At 38.3% G+C, this 21,730-nt stretch overlaps 1 protein-coding gene across 1 annotated transcript; it reads right to left on the bottom strand.

Annotated features, from left to right (window-relative positions):
• Nucleotides 1-1,031: 1,031 nt before the first annotated feature.
• On the bottom strand, nt 1,032-15,136 carry LOC140936701 (coagulation factor IX-like). Its single transcript, XM_073386188.1, has 7 exons — nt 15,016-15,136; nt 13,764-13,931; nt 12,649-12,840; nt 9,636-9,830; nt 8,766-8,888; nt 4,036-4,165; nt 1,032-1,884 (listed from the first exon to the last, which is right to left on the bottom strand). Exons 3-7 carry the CDS (start codon nt 12,833-12,835, stop codon nt 1,284-1,286), a joined length of 1,236 nt encoding a protein of 411 aa, XP_073242289.1. The 5' UTR covers nt 12,836-12,840; nt 13,764-13,931; nt 15,016-15,136; the 3' UTR covers nt 1,032-1,283.
• Nucleotides 15,137-21,730: the final 6,594 nt, after the last annotated feature.

Genomic DNA, 21,730 nt, shown 5'->3' with positions numbered 1-21,730 from the left:
CATCAACTACTTAGAGATGGAATTCCCAGCTGAGTCTCTATTGTTAACTTTGAATCCTTGCTAGTCTACAAGGGATCCTTCAACTGATTATCGTGCAACGGCTGTTAACCTTTTAAGAAGCAAGAAGGTCACGTTTTCCCAAAATGACAGCCTGCCAGTAAAGAGAGTGACGTAATTGGGACAGTTCTGTCAGGGAGAGGTTTGGAAAAGAGGGGACTGACAGGATCGAGTGGAAATGTGCAGTATGGCCGGTACATGTATCGCTTTGAGTTATGTGGCTCTCAAGCAGTATTGTCTAAGACTTTTGTATAGCGAGATAAAATCAGAAAGGTTAGATTTTACGGAGTGTTGTCTGGTATCTGCCGAAATTGAATAATTATAGTTAACAATTAGAATTCCTTATTTGAGTTTTCAAAAATACTGCTGAAGACTATCAATCACAAGTGATATCATTTGCCAACATAAATATTAATGTTCCATAGAAGCTGAAAAGCTCGCGTCTTCCCGTCACGAGAGACATGCAACAGCAGTGCCTGGCTGTCCATTAAGGCCTACGGAAGCCAAATCTGTGGAGGTGGTTATAAATGCAAGGTTCTGCGGTAAAAAAAAAAAAGCCTATAGCATGGCCGTTACCACGACATTAACATTGTCGGTTCTAGAACAAGTCTTTTCCTTATTTACAAATTGTTACAGGCGAAAGTGGGACGGTGAAGTACATCATTCACCTCTCGGATGATAGCACCGGAGCGCTTAGAGACGTCGACTGCCTGGCCTGCCTCTTCCAGGAAGAATTTTAAGGAATTTATTACATCACTGATTTGAAAGCAGGGAGATGGATTGAATAAATCTGGCGTGCTCGAGAGTTACAGGCGACATGGGTTTACTAACAATTACAGCTGTACAGGTGAAGATGAATGCCCCCCAGTATCCCCCCCCCCCCCCTTATTCTAATTTTTTCTTCAATAAAAAACGAAATTATTACTGAAAGAGAAATGATTTAATTTTCAATAACGAATCAACTTAAGGTAGTCAAATATATGTGGCATATGTTTAGAAATAGCAACCGTTAAGTCTATGAAGCCTCCTGTTGCTTAAATGATCTGAATGACAACAAATCCTTGATTTGGGACTTTAAGGGAGTATTGTTTGTCTCTCACGAAGTCAATACAAACCTCTAACTCAAAAAAATCTACACGAAATTCACACAGGTTATAGACTGATCCTCGATCCATCAATTACCATAAGACTCCATTCATTAGCCATGGGCCTCCTTTAATACGGCTTCAAACTCCATTCATAATTTTATTTATCCAGTCAATGAATGGATACACCCTGGTGTAGTAGGCATACTGGTTTTTTTGTGCACACCCCTCCCCCCAGCTGACAAGGCCGGCAGCGATCCATCTGTAACCGTCACCTCTTCTTGATTCGCGAACAAAAGCCCCTCCACTGTCGCCAGTACAGGTACCTTTTACACCTTGTCCGTCCCCGGCACAGAAGGTTACTGTCGAGTTGTATGGTAAAGCTGCCCTGTTTGCGCAAAGTTGATCGTGTTGAACCGGGAAAACAGAGTATAGAAGGGAATTGGCATATCGGTCAGCATCTTTAGGTCTCTCTCCAGGCTTCAAGGCCTTTGTTGATCCCCATCCAGCTACTATGCCATATTTCAAAGGAACTGCCACATCGCCTTCTTGTTTTTGGGGGAGGCACACAGTTCGTACAAACTTACCAAGCTTCACTCCTGCTTTAAGTTTGACGAGAGCTATGTCATTCACAAATTTTGAGTGAATGTAATTCGCGTGAAGATAAATTTTCTCTAAGTCCATGAGCTGCTCAGACTTTTCTTTCTTGGATAAATTGTGGTCACCTACTTTTAGAAGGTATCTACAAAAAAAAAGGAATAATAAAAAAGAAATTAAGAAAAATATATTCGTACACTTCTGCAAAACAACCCCGGCAACAGCATGCTCTCCAAGCAAAGATAGCAACATTTATTGACATTTCTCATACCAGAAATTTGGTAAACAAAACTAAATTTGAAAAATGTTTGAGATACACCCAACATAAAGAATTGAGTACGAATAAACTCCACCAGAAGGTGCATTTATCTGAATACCATTAATGAATGTTAGTTTGCCATTTACATTGGCGAAACTTTAGGTCGGTTTACGGCTTGGGCGAATCGCAAGCAGAACTTAGGGTTGGTAAATTTCATTCCGGAATCGTGTTTAATTTTTGGTTGTTTACCAGTACAAAAAGTTTACGGAAAATCCGGTTGGAAAGTTAATGGAACATGACTTTTCAGGTCGATCCAGCGGAAAATTTCCGATAGCAACGGAACACTTGAAAAGGTAGTCCTGTTTTTCCTGACGGAATACTCCAAACGAAAATTCGAATTCCATTTCTTCAAAGCTATCTTTGATACCGGCATCAGGCATTCGCGGTTCTTTTCCGGTAAATGGAACAGATTTAATTTGTACATATGGTAAACGCGATTCCAGGACGAAATTTACCAGTCCCGAAGTTTGCGTACCATTTGCTTAAACCGTGGACCGCTTTTCACTAGTAAGTTCCATTTACCGAAAAATGGTCTCGAAAGCCTGAAACTTTCATCAAGTATGCGATATCACAAATGGAACACGCAAATCCGTTTGGAACATCCCCACTAGAAAAAAAGGACTACCTTTTCAGATGTTCCGTTTGTTCCGGAAATTTTCCTCTGTAACGACCCAAAGACTTGTGTTCCATTAACTTTCCCACCGGATTTTCCGGAAACCTTTTGAAAACGACCAGTATTACTTTAGGTTGCAGTTTATTTTAAATCCTGTTAGTTTAATGCGGATCGAAGGTGAACTTTGAGTTTTCTAAATCAACTTTTTGCTTCCAGGCCACCAGGCCTTTGATAAATCTCTCAAGGAAACAAAATTTGACACTTATTAAGGCAATGAAGGGACAAACGCTCGATCATATATTACAGTAAAGCCACCGGGTTCTTTTATTATTCGGGAAACTGAAGCTAAACAAATGTATTTTTGGGTCCGATATCTTACTTTCAAGTTTTCAGGTCCTTATGGCATTGTATCTAATTATCTATTGCCTCAAAAACCTGTTGCTCATACACTCATGATCAGTCTATTCTTCTGTAAATCCTGCCTTGACGCTCATACCATTTCGATAAATATTTATTTTACCACTCCAACATATGTATTTAATTGAGATAGATAAAAGGTATACAGTACAAAAGTGTCAAGTTCATTGATTGAATCCCTTATAGGAATCCAGCCTGAGTTCCTTACATGTTCCTAAGTGTTTTAAGACCAATGTAACACACCCTTTTGTTCTCTTCATCACCGCGGTCGAAAGACGGGTGCAGAAACAGAGCGAAGATTCAGTTAAAGGATTCATACTTTCTTGAATACAACTTACATTTCAGTCTTTCTTTTTTGTTAGTTCAATAACCACACAACAGTTCAATAACCATACCAGTAGTTCAATGACCACACTTTAGTTCTCATTGAGCGTAAACTACATGTTAAGCTGCGGGAAAAATAGCTACAAATACGTTAGATATTATTTAATTAGAATGTGTAGCATTAAGTAAGTAATAAATAACTATTTATTAGCAACGATACAAGAACCAAATTGAGAAATAGCTATGGTACACCGTTATTAAGTTCTAGTGAGTTCACTAAATATAGACAGGAACATGGACTGATGTTAATTTAAAAATTCTAGTCTGCTCAGAAGTTCTGTCATTCTCATCAGGGGCACGGTGAACAGACCTGGAAGGAGAGTAAGCGCTGAAAAGGGAAAGCTAACTCGGTCCGGAGAAAACTTCACACTAAATAACCTGACAAAGCGCGCGTTGATAAAGCAGCTGAAAACGTAATGGTTAACGGCGGATGACAGAAACCTTGTTTTTTGCCTCTCATTCCACACGTTTCAAACTGTGGTACCACAGCTGGCCCTAAGGTGTGGTTGTTTAACTGTTCTGTGGTTATTGAACTAACAAAAAAGAAAAACTTAAATACTTACAAATTTTTGTTATCATTGTATGTGTACGTCCCAAGAAAGGGATTCCAGGAGTAAAAACAGCTAGCTACGGTAAGAACCCATCGAGGAGAAATCAAAGCACCGGCGCAAAAAAAATGGAGCTTGCCTGAATCTATGAAAATGCAAAATAAAGTCAGTGAGTTTGCGGTCGTATTTTGGTATTTATAATAAATTACATTATACCCAAATATTATTCGTTTGCAAAGTGGTGGATGGCCGGGACTAAGCGAAGTATAATTCAGGCAGAATTCAAATCGCCCGAGCGAATACCGCGAAGATGATTAACTCTGATTGAACGACATGAAGTCAAGAGCTCAGAAGTAATAAACCGTTAAATAACAACAGAATTTAAATGTAGAAAAAGTAACTAATTGAAGAATCGAAAGATAACATATAGTAGAAGATTTGCATATAAAAAAGCATGCAACTTGAAAAAGGTAATATTGTTTTTCACTGCTGACATTGTCATTTAGGGAAGGTTGTGAATTTCTAATCAGTAGAGTGTCCTTTATCCTGCACTGGGTGTCAACGATCATTTACAGGTCACCTGACTAATGTTTCAACAATGAATATGTCACATATTGTTAAGGCCACCGAGCTAAAACTGTTTGCCAAGTTTCATGACGACTGATCAAAACAATCCGTTTCAAATGCCACTTCGCCAAATTATGCAAATTATGAGGTTACCCATGCCTTAACATACCTGAGACCGTCGGGTGTCTGTAAAACGTGGACCGGATACCTGCGGATGGCGGATGCGGATGGGAAAATGCGGATGGAAAAATGCGGATGGAAAAAAATGCGGATAACAAAAAAAGTAAAAAGGAAAAAACGAGAAATGCGGATGGCAAAAAAAATAAATAAACAAACAAACAAAGGAAAGAAATCTTTCTTTCAAGTCGCAGTCACATGGTTGGACCCTTCACTTAGATACAGAACGTGATGCCAATAGTTGACACAGTTATTTTGTACCTTGTAATTCCTTTCAGTAATGTCACAGAAATAAGGACGCTCCGTTCCTCCTCCTTAAATGCACACATACTTGGTGCACTTCTCCTTTGAGTGTTCAGCTTAAGGCTTGTAGGCAAGGTAAACAGCTAAAAAAATCGGCTAGCAAAGGAGGTGTCTGCAAAACGAGGACTGGATACCTGCGGATGGCGGATGCGGATGGGAAATGAGGATAGAAAAAATTGTGAACAATAACAAAAACAACAGAAAAAACAAATTTGGATATATAAATTGTGCCACTAAAACATTTCTTAACAAAACAAAACGTGTATAACGTTGTTCGGACAACAAGAACAAAAAAGGACTAAATTTCCTCAAATTAAAAGAAAATTAGAGAAAACAAACTAAACCAAAAAATAGGGTGAACTACGCGAAAAAATCGGCGTGCTTTGCGTCGCCTATTTCACGCTTGCCTCTGCTAAATCGCCATGTTTCCTCACAAAGGAGCCTGATTTTCAAAAGGGCTCATAATACAAATCAACTTTCGCTCTGCCTTGACTCTGGTTGACTCTGCCATAGCAGACACTTCAGAGGGTGATTGCAGACACCTGCAGAAGCCCGTTTTTGAGATCAAAAGCTAAGCTACTGTTACACTAGTGGTCTTCTGTTACAAAATTTCCTCTCGGTTTTGTGTGAATCGGTCTTGTTTAATGAGGGTTTTTCTACAGAAATTCATTTTCAAGCAATATGCCGCACCCTCAACAGAGTCATTTTTCTGGCCTTCGTTCCATTTTCACAGTTTTACGAAAAGCTTCCATCAACATATAAAGAATGCTGATCTGGTGTAGACATAGCTAAAAAATTTATATAGTCTTCTTAAGAAGCAGCTTGGTTTTTTTCTGATTTGTAATAATTAAACATCTTTCCATGTAGAAAAGTATGTTTGGTTGCTGCTTCACAGATAGACAGGAGCGGGCCAAATAATTCGAATATTATATAAATTATTTTCGATTCCGAATTCTGCCCTTCACGCTTTTAAAAACGAGTTTTAAGTTGCTCGATACAGACGTTCTAAAAACTCACTGAGGATATGTGTTCGAAACTATTTTGCTAGCAGAAAAATTCGAAACAAAAACAAATGAAACAGAAAGTAGCCTTCATTAATGCGTTTCCAAGCGACACTTCTTTGCGGGAGTTTAATTTTGCAGATTATTTTAACACCTTTTCGGGAAATAATTTTTGCGATTGATCAAGAAGTCTGTTTTTTTCTTTTCAATCTGCAGTATATTTTGCAATTTTAAAAATTCGAACTCATTATTCGTGCACTTATAAGTTCCCAAAGGGTAGAACTTGTAAAATATAAATCCACATGATAGGCGGATCAGGCGGAGTTGATTGGCATCTACCAAATCGGAACGTTCGGCATTTTTTCTAATTGATACTGCAATTTTTTCTGTCTTGAGCCGCTCAAACAAATAAGTCTTGATTTGATTGGCCTGAGAATATTCTCTCTGTAAGTTGAGTACACTATATCTAGTGAGAGCAAAGAAAACATGCCTCCCCTTCTTTTCTTGATAATAATGAAATTCCTAATGAACTAAATCATAAAAAAAAAAATAGCGATCACTCCCGAAAGTAAAGACAGACTGCTTCGTGAATTACACCGCTTTAGGATGCTGGTATGGTAATATTCTGCATTCTGACCCGTGATTGCAGGGACCACTGGCTCCTTATTTGGTAAAGAGAAGAATATTAAACGGGGCCAATGCAAAATAAGCGAACCTTTGCTAGCCGATTTGAGCTGTTTACCTTGCCTGCAAACCTTGGGCTAAACACTCACAGGAGAAGTGCACCAAGTATGTGTGCATTTAAGGAGGAGGAACGGAGCGCCCTTATTTCTGTGACATTAATGAAAGGAATTACAGGGTACAAAATAACTGTGTCAGCTATTGGCATCACGTTCTGTATGTAAGTGAAGGGTTCAACCACGTGACAGCGACTTGAAAGAAATATTTTTTTCCTTAATTGTTTGTCTGTTTATTTTTTTTTTTTTTTTGCCATCCACATTTCTTGTTTTTTTTTCCTTCTTCCTTTTTTTGCTATCGGCATTTTTTTTTCCATCCGCATTTTTCTATCCGCATGTTCCCATCCGCATCCGCCATCCGCAGGTATCCGGTCTGCGTTTTCCAGACACCCGAGACCGTCCTCTTAACAAAATTTCGAGTCTTCGAAATGGTCCCATTTCATGCTATGACCTGTTTAACCGTGGCAGGATTAGCTCAGTTGGTAGAGCGTTTGACTGCAGAGCGGGAGGTCGCGGGTTCGATTCCCGGGGCCGGACGATTACTCAGGGTCTTAAAATGACTGAGAAATAAAGGTACTTTCTTTGCACTGCAAGCGGCGAGACCCTCGCGTGGCTCGGATGACCACGTAAAATGGCGGTCCCGTCTCCATTAGGAGACGTAAAAATAGTGTCCCCAATTAGCACTCTCGTGCTAAATACATTGACACTGAAATAAAGTGCTTTTTTTTTTTGACATGGTCGGCAATAGAGCAGATGAGAGATTGCTACTCGTAATGGTTTTGAAGTGCTCTGTTTTTCTGTCATGCAATCTTCGTTTAGTTTCACCTAGTATGTAGAACTCCTGGCAGTCCCAGCAGCTAGCCTTATAAACAAAACTGGATATTTGGGAACGGGTGAGTCTGACTTTGTAGGGAAAAAAGACAATACGATGTGTGGTTTGAAAAACTGAACTCGAAGGTCAAAGCAGCCGTAGAATCTATTTTATGCAAGTGTTCACTTGTTTGGTGAGGATTCTACTTTGCAATCGTAAATAAGGTAAAATTAAGAGGACTTCCTTTGTGGGGACTTAGGATACCCGTTTATTGTCCATTATTTTTTGAAGGAGATTGATCTTGTCATTCAAAATGTCATATCCGTAGGTGGTTTGATTTATACTGAGTGATGAGAGAAGACAAAGCAAGGCAGAAGGGGAGAGAGATAGGTCTAGAAGTGATGGTGCCAATCTCATGGCTCAATTTCATTTTTTTTGTTTGTTTGTTTTTGTTTTTTCATACTTTAGGTGATGAAGTTTGTGGTAGTAACGCATATTTTATAGAGTTCCATACCTCCTCAGTCACCCTTGCAAAATAGCCAAATGGTTCGCCTCCTACCAGTGGTTATTTTAACCTTTGTTATGATCGAATTAGTTTTCTACTTTCATTTTCCCTGAAAAGCCTCATGAAGGAGAGAGAATAATTAAGTATTTATCATATGATGATGATGATGATGATGATGATGATGATGATGATGATGATTATGATGATTACGTATAACACCTATCTGTCGCCCTGTTCCCTTGATCTTCAAATTATATCCTATAGCCTTAGGTGTTTATGAAGGAGAGAGAATAAGTAAGTATTTATCATAATATGATGATGATGATGATTATGATGATTACGTATAACACCTATCTGTCTCCCTGTTATGTTATATCCTATATCCCTAAGTGTTAAGGGTCCTTCTTAGGATCATAGCTGTTCAAAACAGGCAAGCTTTCCCAACGATCCTATGTTTTTATTTTGTTGATTTTCGATTACGACGGTTTTTGACGGTAAAATGTTGCCATGGAATATACAGAAAATTTTCTACTATTGACATAAGTTTTTTAATCTATTGTCATAGTCCTAATGATAAATGCTAATAAACCTATTGTATTGCACTGTAATTGCAATTTGTGAACCGGCTGTCCTACAACTAATACCATGGTTGTTACCAGAGTATTTGTAAATTCCAACTGTCCAGGGCCACCATCCCTTTTTACTATTATTTCCGCCAACGATGCGACTCCTGAAATCGAATGAACTCACGCCGCAAGAAGAGTAACCTGCAACAGAACGGAAAAGAAAGAGTTCGAAATATCGTACGTTTAAAAAGAAATATTTTAATCTTCTTTTAAGACGACTAAGTTCATGTGACTTCAAAAAGAATCAACGAGTTTCGATAGTCGAGGAAACAAGAATAACTCCCCTGACAAGCTTATATACCTTGAGGGCATATAAGACAGCTGGCTAAGTGCGTTCAAGTTGGACAACCGATTTGGAAGGGGGCAAGGTAAGGCATTACGGTCGAATCTTCATTACGCAACCACTCAAAATGCGAAGATTCAGCGGTCGCTTGCGCTAACAAAACTACTGGAGCATTCGTTTACGTTTGAGATCAGGTCTCGAGACATCCGTTATTTGATAAAGAATTTATCACATGTAATTTGTAATTTCAAAGATACCATATGTCCTCAGTACCACGTTTTCACTAAAAGTTCTTCTCATGCGTGGTACATACTGCGAACATACTGAGACCAGGCCAATATGTCAAATTGTCATCTACACCAGAAAACAACAGAAAATTATATAGCCGTCACCTCCAAAAATGCCCCTCGGTCACTTAGTACGAGATCTGCTCGTTTACAAGAGGTTCAAGCTACAGAGCTATTACCGGAAAAAAATTCAGGTGTTTGGATCGATGGCCGCTTATGCCTGAGCTGGTTCCTTAAGAGCGGTGGTCGCACATGGATCGACATGGAGTTTCGAGGGGGTGTAAAACTAAGAATAATAAACTTTGCAAAAACTGTCACCTGTACATTTTGGTTCCTTCTTTTCCAACCATTTCCCTCGAAAACAAGAGCGTATTTCATTTCCTTCCAACATATATCCTTCACGGCAACGGTATTTCGCCTTAGAAAGGCGAATGTTTATGTTGATGATTGCATTATTTGGTGGATTCCTCAGAAGACCGCGAAGCATTTTGACACATCTCTTGTCACGCTCCTCTGAAAAAAATGAAATGTAACTTTAATATCTTGGCTTATTTACTGTAAAATATATATACTTATATAAAGTCTAATTTCTTTGTATTTGTCTAGTTTGTAGTAAATCATGTAGCCTGGCCTGCCTCGAATAGCCTCGCTAACAATAGAGTGCGAAAGTGAGTGTAGAAAAACATTAATCGCCAAAACACGTGGTTTGCCAACATTTTTCTTGTTTACGTGCTTAGCGACCATTCAATAATCTTGGGTTTAGTGCACCCCGGGATGATGGGGATATAAGATTCCTTGTAAAGAAGGGTTAATTTTAACCCCACCTAAGCGGGTTAACTCTCCTACCTGGGGTCTCCCACCTTCATGTAAACAGGCCCTGATACTAAAAGTGCATTCACGCCGGAAAGAGCGCGCTAGCTTATGTTAACAAGTTAAAGTATGTATTACAGGCGAATTTTTTTTTTTGGTCGAAAGCTGATAGTTTATCTTCGCATTACTGTAGCTGCCACCTATGATAGGATAGATTAGAAAATTTGCGCCCATGGAGTAGACGCCAAGTTTGAAGTAGGAGACGTGGGTGGAGCAGCCTACGTTGTTCACCTTGGTTTTTGTTTGAACCAAAGCTCATTACATTCATCGCGACCGCCATCTCCAGGTAAAAACTCAAAAACATATTATGATACAGCATTTTTGTTAACTCTTAAGCAGGCGAAAATTTATCCGTCATGATGGTTTGTTTTTGGTGAGACATTTTAATGAATCGACGCCATATGCGGGTTGAGTTTGTTGGTGGTTCTCTCCTTTGCTCCGAGAGGTTTTTCTCCGGGTACTCCGGTTTCCCCCTCTCCTCAAAAACCAACATTTTCAAATTCCAATTCGATCAGGAATCGGGTAGATAAAATTAAGAACCACTTTGTGGATGTACTACCTCCAAATCATTATCATTATTATTATTATTATTAATAATATTAATTATTATCTCGCTGTATGAGACGCGTGTTTCTTTGGGTTTGTAACTTACTTTCCCTAAATAATAATTTAATACAATTTCTCCAATACAGTAAGTAAAAGCATAATCATATCCACAGAAAAAATTAGTGTAGGAGGAGAAGGAAGCATCCAAAAACGCACTAGACACAATACGTGGGATGCTCCCCAGAAAACTACAATTTTAGTCTTTACACTAGAGCCTAAATAAGCTGAGAAATATCTCAAGACAAGTAAATTCTAAATTCTTCAAGTAAAAGAAAGGGTCACACACAACCTATCTTTTTTACTTCAGGTTTACTTAAGCCTGTTTTCCAATGCAACATAATTAAGATTGATTGACATGCTTCGCCCTTCTCAAAGCTTAGAAACAGCAAGTTCGCTAAGTCGGTTTTAAGGATAGTTTTCAAGTCAATTGAAACTTTCTTGAATTTTTCCAACTTTCCGACTTTAATGAGATGCAAAGTAAAGTTACTTGAGATTTTACTTAAGTCTTCACACGTATTTTTTTGGTTAAGTAAGACTTAGCAACTCTTAAGTTTTACTTAACAGCCTAGTGTAAAGACAACCATATCATTATCATCATTTTTAATATTAATAATAATATTTATTGCTTTTATTATGCATTTTCATTTAAAAAAATAATTTTCAGGATCAAATACACATAATACTAGAATAAGACTAAAACAAAATTATATTTACATACTCTCTCTATATAAAGCTTTTAATCATTTGTTACATGATTTCCTTCCTTTTAGCATAACTAATAACAAGTAAGAAGTAAAAATAGAAGATAAAAGTAGAAATAAAAACCTACTATAGCTCAAGATAAGTCGCTTTTAGTCTAACGGTCAGATACATGCAGTGTAATAAAAGGAGAACTAAAAATACATTACAGGTGAGGAAATGCCTAGCATCTAAATAAACCGTTAGGTTTCCGAGTTAGATACTAGTCTACTAGTACCAATTAGAATAACCTCAGTTTTTTACAATTTGTTGTCATGTGAGGCACCTACATTTCCGATTTGAGGTATATTTGGCGCAGAAAGGACTACCTAGTGCAATTGTCCCGTTTTACAGAAGTGGTCGTCTTATAGAGGTGTTCTTTTGTTGTTACTTGGGGTTTTTTTACGAGTACTTAACAGCGGCTCCAAACAAAAAAGTTAAAATAAAATAAAAACTCGTGGGTCTTCTGTATTTCTCCATAATGGCTCAACAACGCGCTTATCGGCAAGAAATCACCATAGCGCTTAGGCTTAGCCTCCAACGCAGTGCTCTTAGCTACTGTCATGAATGCCACGTTTATCTGTCCGTTCATTAGTATCTCTGAACCGCTGCAAGTACGGAGTGCACATCTTGTAGATTGCTTTCGGATGGCCTCCGTTTGCTGCTTGGTTAGGTGTGTTCTCAAGTGTGGTGTAGAGTGTAGACCAAACTTGGAGGCGAACTTTTGCTTCTTTGAAAAGTGTGAACTACGAACGTTTCCATGGTCACCAATTTGATTTAAGTAGTTACATTTTACCCCTTCACACAAGTCTTCACACTCAAAATAGGTTCCAGTGCAAGTAAATTGAGATAATTCTTGAAAGCTCTAATGTGAAGCCATCAAATATGGTAAGAGATTTCTTTTCTTTCCTTTTGCGCTTTTGTCTCTCTTTGATTTTCTTGTGGCTGTTGTTGTTCTTGTTTTGTTTTGTTTTGTTTTATTTTATTTTGTTTTGTTTTGTTGTTTTTTTTTTTCATCTCAAAGCGCGAGTGGATGATTTGTAATGGGTGCAAGGCATATTGAATTAATAATCTGGCTAATCAAGTAAAACTAGTCTTATCTAGGGTTTCACTATACCTCTGCATTTGAAAGATGACTGGGTCCATTTTCCATTGACGCAGACTCTGATGGGGTCTCCATTCGACTGTTTTGTTAGGCCTTTCTTACACTCTAGAATGATCATCTCGCCAGTTTTAAAGACACGTCGGTAGTTTATCGGTTGTACAATGTACATGGAAGACGGAATGCTTGGTAAGGAGCACATCTTAACTAAAAACAGGAGGAAAAAGAAAAGTAAGAATTAACTGTGACCGCTGTAAGGTGGAGACCCCAGGGTGGAATTCGAAGGGGGTAGTGCCGCTGGACAGCATCAGTCGTTTTGACCTCTATGTCGTTCTTAACAGGGTATGTATTTAAATTTTTTTTATGACTATTAAAAGGGTATATTTGCCTGCAAGATTGATTTAATTTGCTTGATGAATTGTTTGTACTCCAGGAATTTAAAAGCAATGACTTTAGGTAAAGTGAATTTGCTCTATAGCACTTGCCATTAAATGGCATCGTAAACATAGTATGTATTGTAGGAATTTTAAATTGGTCGAGTATGCCTCCCCCACCCCCCCCCCCCCCCACCCCCATACGCTAGCCTACGTGATGTTAAGATAAGTGTATATTAAAGATATTAAAGATAGAAGACGGAATGTTTGGTAAGGAGCCGGCATCTCAACTAAAAAAAGAACAAACAAACAAACTTAACTACTCATCGCCAGTAAGGACCCACTCTATTCCAAGTTTTCCTTTTTTGATACAAACAAGAAAATAAAAGTTCCGTTGTTTTTCTTCACTCTACCATCTTTTCACTTAGCAGACTTTGCTATTTAAGTAACGGTCTCTGATAGGGCGATGAAATGACAATTTTTCTAGTAAGTAAACTATCATTCTGCACCGGCTCTGATTTTTGGCGGAACCATCCAGGGTTTCCCCCTTTTTTACGGGAGATACCTGATGAAAAGGCGAAAACACACACAAAAAAAAAACTTGTGAGTAAATGTAGTTGGTTAACTGCCAGCATCAGCCCCATACATTGACTTAATTATATTTCATAACCAACTGCTACTCTCTATGCAGTTTTTTTACCGAAGTAAGTGTTGTTCTTTTGTTTTTCTAACGCCCAGTTAGCATATCTTACATACAGCAGTATGGTCTCACTCCGTTCCATTTCCCATTTGCCTGGCAGGTTCTTCGTGTTGGACCAAACAATGAGTAGCCTGGATTGCAGACGTAAGAAACATTGGCACCTGTACTGGTAAACTGGTACCAATCTTGTCCATTCAGTACTGGAGGTGGCTTGCTACAGAGAGCTGAATCAAGAGAAAACAAGAAGGCGTACAAACTCCATTAGCAAATATTAAAAAATAAATGAAATAAAATACAAATGACAAAAAACAGGCACTTTTGTTTCTTGTTGTTGTTGTTGTTTGTTTGTTTGTTTGTTCTTTTTTTGTTATTAAAAAGCACTCTTTAAGAAGCATTTTCTTGCTTCATTTTTCTTCTATTTTGAATTTCGGGTGCTCCCTCGGCTTTTCTATGAAAGGTTCGCCGCCTTCTTCCTGGTTCTTAATACGTTTGCAAACGTGACGCGGCTACGCCTATTTACTGTATCATAATAAACAGTATGCAGTATCCCATAAGTATTCCCGCCAGTGCACCCAAAACACAGCAATACCATTTTCGTTTGCATTGCCTCAGAGTAGGCGATGTAAAAGACAAAAGAAATGAACGAGGTCTGTGACCTTTATAACTGCGCAGCCCTGCTAATAGTACTCGTTAGCTTGTATTTTTTGGTTTTCCCATTTTGGGTCTAGTGATATTACTAATTAAAAGAGAACTGTTTCTTTGAAATTTTGTGTTATTCAAGTACACGCATAAATATGGAGCGTTATTTACGTAAAAAGGGTGAATTCTCCAAAGACCTTCATTAGGAAAACAAAACAAACATGCTAAAGAGATCTATTCGAAGCTTTGAATCTAAAAGAGGCGATTAAACGAATAGTGTAATACCTGCGGCATTTCGGCAAGCAACTGAACGGTGTTGGAGAAATTGTATGATGCATATTAATGTTGCTACGGTAAGGAAAACCAGTCGAGAATACTCGAGTCGGGTACCTCACTAAAACGGACACCTAGAGTTGGTTCCTGTCTCTCTCTACTCTATATAAGAGGAACATCTCTATTAGACGGACACAAGGGCCGGCCCTAAAGAGCGAGTTGACTGCGCATTTAGTTGCGTATTTCACTGTAAATTACAGTAATACCACTATCACAAAATTCGCAAGAGAAGGCAGTGGCTTAAACCTTTCCGAAAGTAGCAACATTTTGATATTTTTGTAATAAGCGTCAGAATTCTTAGAACAGATAAAGGGGGAATTAAACAAACTTACGTACTTGTACATTCGATGCTTTGACAGGAGAAAATCCATATGGCAGAGAATGACCACAACAGGATCTGTAAGGGCGAAGAAAACAAAAAATTAGACTTATGGAAAGTAAAAGAAATACCCTGCCAACGGTGGAGTCTGCAAGGGGAGGCGGAGAAACTGGCTTTGTCATCGCTAACTATGCTTATAATAGCTAATGACTTTTATTTAATGTTCAAATTATCCTGGAGCAACCTCTGTTTAAATGTCCGTTTACTCTTTTAAATGGTTCACCCCATGTAAGGGAATCCAGGAATTTTTTGCTTGTGGAAACCTGGGCTTTTGAATCAGGAATTTAGCTCAACAAATCCGGAATCCCGCTGACTATAGGAATCTGGAATCCAAGTTCTACTGACAAGGAATCCCAGAATCCAACAAAAGAATCTTTGATATCAAAGACTGTCTTGGATTACCTTACATACGTGAGGTGAAATGGTGTTTTTTTTATCAAACCAGCCTGAATATCTAGTTGTTTAGCACCCCCCTTGTAGTTTTCCCGAAAGCAGAGAATCTTAAATTGCTGATTTGCTTCAAATTTTCTTCGAAGAGTATAATAGAACCTAAACTTCCTATCCCGTTGATATTATGTGTCTTCATTCATCTTCCGATCGGTCTGTGTCAAGGTCAGAACATATCCACGTACAACTGTACACATGCATCGAACTCCAATAGAACACAGCTGAGAAAGGAATTAAGGTGTTTCGGTACAGTTTTTCAGAGGCGATACCGATATTTTTCAATCGCCTTAAAAGTGGTTTTTTCCTTGTCCGATCGCTATAAAATTTTTACCAGTAATTGGCTATGGATTGAAATGTGTGAAAATGTAATTTTAAGTAAAATCTATATTACTATTACAACAACAATAAACAAAAAAACTGATAAAAAAATTGAAATTGATAAAAGCCGAATTTTGTGTGTTCTAGACCTGCTACTGAAAGTCCAACACTAGGAACTTAAAGTTTGGTGTTTAGCAAACAATCTCCGTAAGAATTAAAAAACTCTGTATGTATATTTGTTTTTTTTTTTTTTTTTTGTTTTTTTATTTATTCCTCCAATTCCTAGCTGATACATAGTTATGTAAATATAACTGAGAAAAATAATATAGTAACAGATAAAGATTTACAAAGGAAATATACGCGTAAAATAGAAATTACAAGACTTAAATTGAATTACATTGTATATTGGAAGGAGAGGAGAGGGGCACATCTAGATAAACTAATATTGTGCCCCTTAAAGTTATGTATAACAAAGGACTTAAGATTATTAATAAAAGAGTAAAGGAAAAATGACAAAATAGCTCAGAAAGTTATAAAAGGGATAATGATTCATTAGTATTGAGCCAGGTACCAGCGTAAAAGTGCTTTCTTAAACATTTTTTTAGATGGTTTGTCTCTAATGGATTGCGGAATATCGTTCCAAAAGAAACTTCCAATAATGCTGGGGCAAAATCTCCTAAGATTAGTTCGAAATAAAGGTATTGCAACTTGATTGGATGATGCACTGCGGGTACTGTAATTATGTAGTTCAGATACTAATGAAACAGGTATATTAGGAAACTTTTCATGGTGGAAATAATCATAAAAAAGCATACATGTGTTCAGTTTAACAATATCAGGAAATTTCAGAAGGCCTAAGGATGTGTAGCGTGGAGTTATTGATTCCATTAAAGGAACATCATTTATAACACGAACCGCTTTGTTTTGTAACTTTACGATTTGAGACAATGGAGCGTTATAATTATTTCCCTAAAGTGTACAAGCATAAGTAAGGTAAGGATAAATAAGAGAATAATACACACTAATTGAGAAAAAATAGCCTGATCTGACATACAAAGCAACAGCGCCGCCTGTCGAAAAGGTGCGATTTTCATTGAGTAAAGTGTAACCTGGGATTTGAAAACGTGTATAATCAGTTTCAGAGGTGAACCGTGTCTCGGAGCAACCGATGAAATCAAACTTACATGAAATCGAATCCAGAAGATTGCACATTTGTTCGAAATGTTGTTTTAAACTTCTTGTATTTAAGTGAATAACAGAGTATTGAGGTTTGACAGTACGAGACAACTCGTTAATTTCTTCAACTGTGTAAATCCCATGATCATTTAGCAATTGTAAATTTAAATCAGGGTCAGAAGACTCTAGGGGCATTTGCATAAAGTTTTAGCTTGACGAAATTTAAAAGTAAACAATTTAAGATAAATGACAATTATAAAGCTATGTAGACATTTAAGATGGGACTTACACATAAACAGAAGTGTATACTTTTCAAACATCTCAAGCCTGATGTAGCTCACCGTCGATATAAAGCTTGCCATGATGAAATCTAGGTCTTTTCCCAGCTTCAAATGCTTCTGTCATAACAGATCTCAATTGTTTCTTCTTTTGACGGTCTTCCCATATCAAATCATCCGAAACGCGCACACCATCACGTAGATCCCTCTTCTTTTTAATAACTGTAAACCGTTCCGGACGATACAAAAACTTAGCCAAAATTGGTCTGGGAGTGCCATCATCCTTGAAGGGCCCGATCCTGTGGGCGTTCTCGATGTTTGATTGCAATTGGAGATCATTTTCTATGATATCACGGAGCTTTGCAATACAATCTTCGCCTGATGATTCTGGGATGTTGTAGAATCTCAGATTGTAGTCCCTAGAATATCTCTCCAGGGACAACAATCTCTCGTAGGTGTCATCGATCTCTTTTGCATACTTGGTGATATCGTTCTCGATTTGGTCGATTCTTTTGTTAGCTTCATGCAGTTGTCCTGTTAATATCTCCAGCTTTGTATCCAAAGATTCCTTCAGTTTTGAAATCGAGCTTTCATTTTTCTTGATTTGACCCTGAAGAGATTCAATGTCTCTTTGAATCTTGACTTGAGTTCCTTTCATTTCTTTCAGGTCGTCACTTATTGAACTCAACCGGTGGCGTACAAACGCCTCAAAATCCTCTTCCACAACTTCTTTTTGCTTTCCTCTTTTTGAAGACGTTGTTTGTTACTTGTTTGATTAGTTTGTAAAAGAAAAAGTAAGATTTACGTGAGAAATTATGTCAAGTTGGCAGAGCCAACGAAAAACGCGGCCATCATGCTCGCTGACCGCTTACCGTCTGCGTCTGTATGTTTGAATTCGACTAAAACGAAAATATATTTTAAACCTTTAATTTTCAATAGCCGTGATAGGTTATTTAATAAAAACGTCATAAATGACTCAAATTATTCTTAAGTAGTGTTAGAATATTGCTTATTATCATATTTTGATGCAAGGAAGTTTTGGTGTACTTTCGTTCACGCGATCTTGAAATCTAACCCGTTTTCTCACCACCTGTATAAGTGCAACTTCATTCAGAATTTGGGCTTTTAGCGCTTTCTTGTATATCTCCGAAACGACTCGAACGAATTTTTTTAAAAATCTCTTCACATAATCTCCATAATGTATATCAAAAATGTCTGAAACTTTAATTAAGATTGATTCACTGCAACACCTTGAAATTTCAAGACAAACCTATCCTACGAACCGGTCAAAAATATGCGTTACATATATATAGCGATCGGACAAGGAAAAAACCACTTTCAAGGCGATTGAAAAATATCGGTATGGCCTTTGAAAAACCGTATCGAAACACCTTAAAACTGAAAGCAAAAAAACTGGACGTGAAATATGGAGATCGCAATCATTGCTGAATTAGAACAGTACTCTTTTATTCATCTAATATCCAGCACTAGTGCTCGCGGGTTGTATCATGGGGAAGGGGACTGGGGAGATAGAGAATTCCTTTCACTCTCCTCTCCCCCTTCCCTGCGCTCCGCTTTCTTGCGCTTGTCACGCAAGCTAATTAACATCCATCTCTTACACAGGACAAATGACGACTTAAATAACAATTAAAGGACTCCTTAAAGGAATATTAAAGAACACTTAGTGTTCAAGGATAGAAAGGCATAACAGGAAGTATGTCGCTCTACCCCATGCAAATTTTGCCATGACTGCGCCCCCTCCCCCCTCCCAAGTTCCCCCAAAACACCAAAAGCATATTTCCTGAATAAATTCTCAAGCTCACTGTTAAACGGGCAAAATCAACTGAGATTTTAAAAGCAATGCCGATCTGTTCGAATGGTCACTCCACTCAGGTTCTTGTCCACAGACTTAAAAGTTATAGAATTACTTGACACGTCTCCTTATGGATTCTGATTAAAACACAAAAAGGCGTAGGGTAAAATACATTGACATCCTAAAAAGCAGCAGAACCTATTCCATATCATAGGTGTGCTTTAAGAACAACAGTATTGGAAATCAGGTCTTGGTACACGGCAACTTACCTTAAAACCAACTCGGAACATCGTTTTTATCGGCCCGCTAACACAACATTCAACTACATTCAGTTTCAGTGAGAACTGAAACTAAGCTAACTACTATGTTGTCTATTGAGAAACACATACTTGTGTAATGACTACCGCCAGTGCTGAAGCGATCAAATTTTGTCCGCAGTCAATCAGTAAACCTGGTTCTAGAATATCAAGTGCACGGTAAGGATGTTATTTTTTGGCGAGCATTTTGGTTTGAACTTCCGTTCAAAGAAGGGTAGGAAGTGTCCATATACCACTTGTGATCAATGCAGGACATGTTAGTTTAATCATTAAATGTTCAAATTCGTTCCGCGAAAACTGATCGTTGACCAGTGGAACAATCTTTGTTTTCTTTTCTTTTCTTTTCTTTGTTTTTAATCGCAAAGGCTGGCCCTTTTTTACGCATACTATGCAGAAATACATAGCAATCAGACGACAACTATCACTTCCCGGTTGAGCTAAGTTGGAAGAGTGCCTGTATGCTGAGCGCAAGGCCGTGCATAAATTTGCTCTATAGCAATTGCCAGTAAAGGGCTTTAAAACAACACGGCGTGCATTTGTTTGTCCTTTGCCCTAGACATGGCATGTGTTTTAGGAATTTTAACTTGGCCGAGTACTCCTTTCTTGCGCTTACCACGCAAGCTATTTATCATCCATCTCTTAGTAGGGCCAGCGATAGGGGTAGGAAAATCACATCGGAAATACAGTTTTGAAAGGCGTAACAGGAAGTATGTCGCTCTACCACATGCAAATTTAGCTCCCCCCCCCCCCCCCCCCCCAACTTCGATGTCCTAAAACGGATTAGAACCTATTCCATATCATAGCTGTCCTTTAAGAACAAAAAATTTGGACATCAGGTGTTGGTGCACAGCAACTTAGTAATACCTTAAAACCAACTCAACGAACATGAACTACTTTGTTGTCCATTGAGAGACAAATGCTTTTGTCCTGGCTACCGTCAGTGCTTTGCCCGCAGCCAGTCAGTAAACCTGGTTCTAGAATATCACCTGCAAGGTCAGGAAGTTATTTTTTGGCGAGCATTTTGGTTTAAACTTCCGTCCCACGAAGAGGAGGACGTGTTCATATGCCACTTGAGATCAATGCGGGACGTGTCAGTTTAATCGTTTGTTCAAATACGTTCGGCGACAACTGAACCCTGACCAGTAACAATGACTTTGTTTTAATCACAAAGGCTGGTACTTTTTTGCTCATATATGCAGAAATACATAGCAGTCAGACGACAATTATCGCTGCCCGTTTGAGCTAAGTTGGAAGAGTGCTTGTCTGTTAAGCGCAAGGCCGTGCAAGTCAGCCATTCGCTGAAAGTGAGGAAAAATGGCACCGATCACTGATTCCAATGGGGTATAACACCAGGTTAAACCTTAAATCATCTCTGATTGTTTCTAGGTTACCCAGTTGCTATGCAGGATAAATTTTAAACACACGCATGCTGTTGATCGGTCAAGCAGATAATTTGCCCTTCTCTTTTTCTTTTGGCTATTTTCCTCTTTACAGATGTCAAGATCGGGAAGTGTGTTTTTCTGGAACGACTATTTATAAAGAGCAATTTCAGGTTCTGCTTGAAATAAGTAAAAACAAACTTGTTTAATGACAACTGAAATCGCTCATTGCAATAAGACAATTAGCTTGCATAAGATTGCTTAAAACGTGAAGATGATTCACCTTTTGTTTCAATTTTGGTGGGTAGGTCAAACAGAGCGGGTTACTTGAGTCTGACCTGGTACAGCTGTACTCTGGATGAAAGCACCACGCTAACGTTTTCTCAGCAAGTAGGGAGTCAGTAGGCTTTGAGAGAATTCATTCCATGTAATTTCTGAGCGACTTATATCTTTCTTCTGCTGGAATTTTTGTCGCTTCGAATTCTTCAAGGGACATCACTCAGTTTTTGGGGCAACTTTGTTACGTGTGACTGTGCATTGATTACAATATGATTTCGCTCCTTATAGAAATCCAACCATTACTCGCGATCAGCTTCAAAAAAAGTTTATGTATTTATATATGGTTTGAAATTGGCAAAAGACTTTCTCAAAAGGCTGTGGCTATATGGCCGGTAACCGGTCAGGCTAAATTACCGGCAAGTCCGATATTTTTTTAAATAATTTTGACAAATCGAAGAATCCCAGCCAGACCAAACTATCATACGTCGATTTAGAATAGACTGAGAAACTTAGTTTGTGATCAACAAATGTTGTCAAAGTATAAGTCTCTTCAATTTTAAAAGAAAAAAAAGTCACGTGAATATGAGCGGATTCGATCACGGCGCATAGGGACTGCATACTACGACACTCTAACAACTAGACCACCGTGGTTTCACTGCAAGATG

Source organism: Porites lutea, chromosome 5 (genome assembly GCF_958299795.1).
Source record: "Porites lutea chromosome 5, jaPorLute2.1, whole genome shotgun sequence".
In the NCBI taxonomy this organism is placed as follows: domain Eukaryota; kingdom Metazoa; phylum Cnidaria; class Anthozoa; order Scleractinia; family Poritidae; genus Porites; species Porites lutea.
This window is presented reverse-complemented; position numbering and strand designations above follow the sequence as displayed.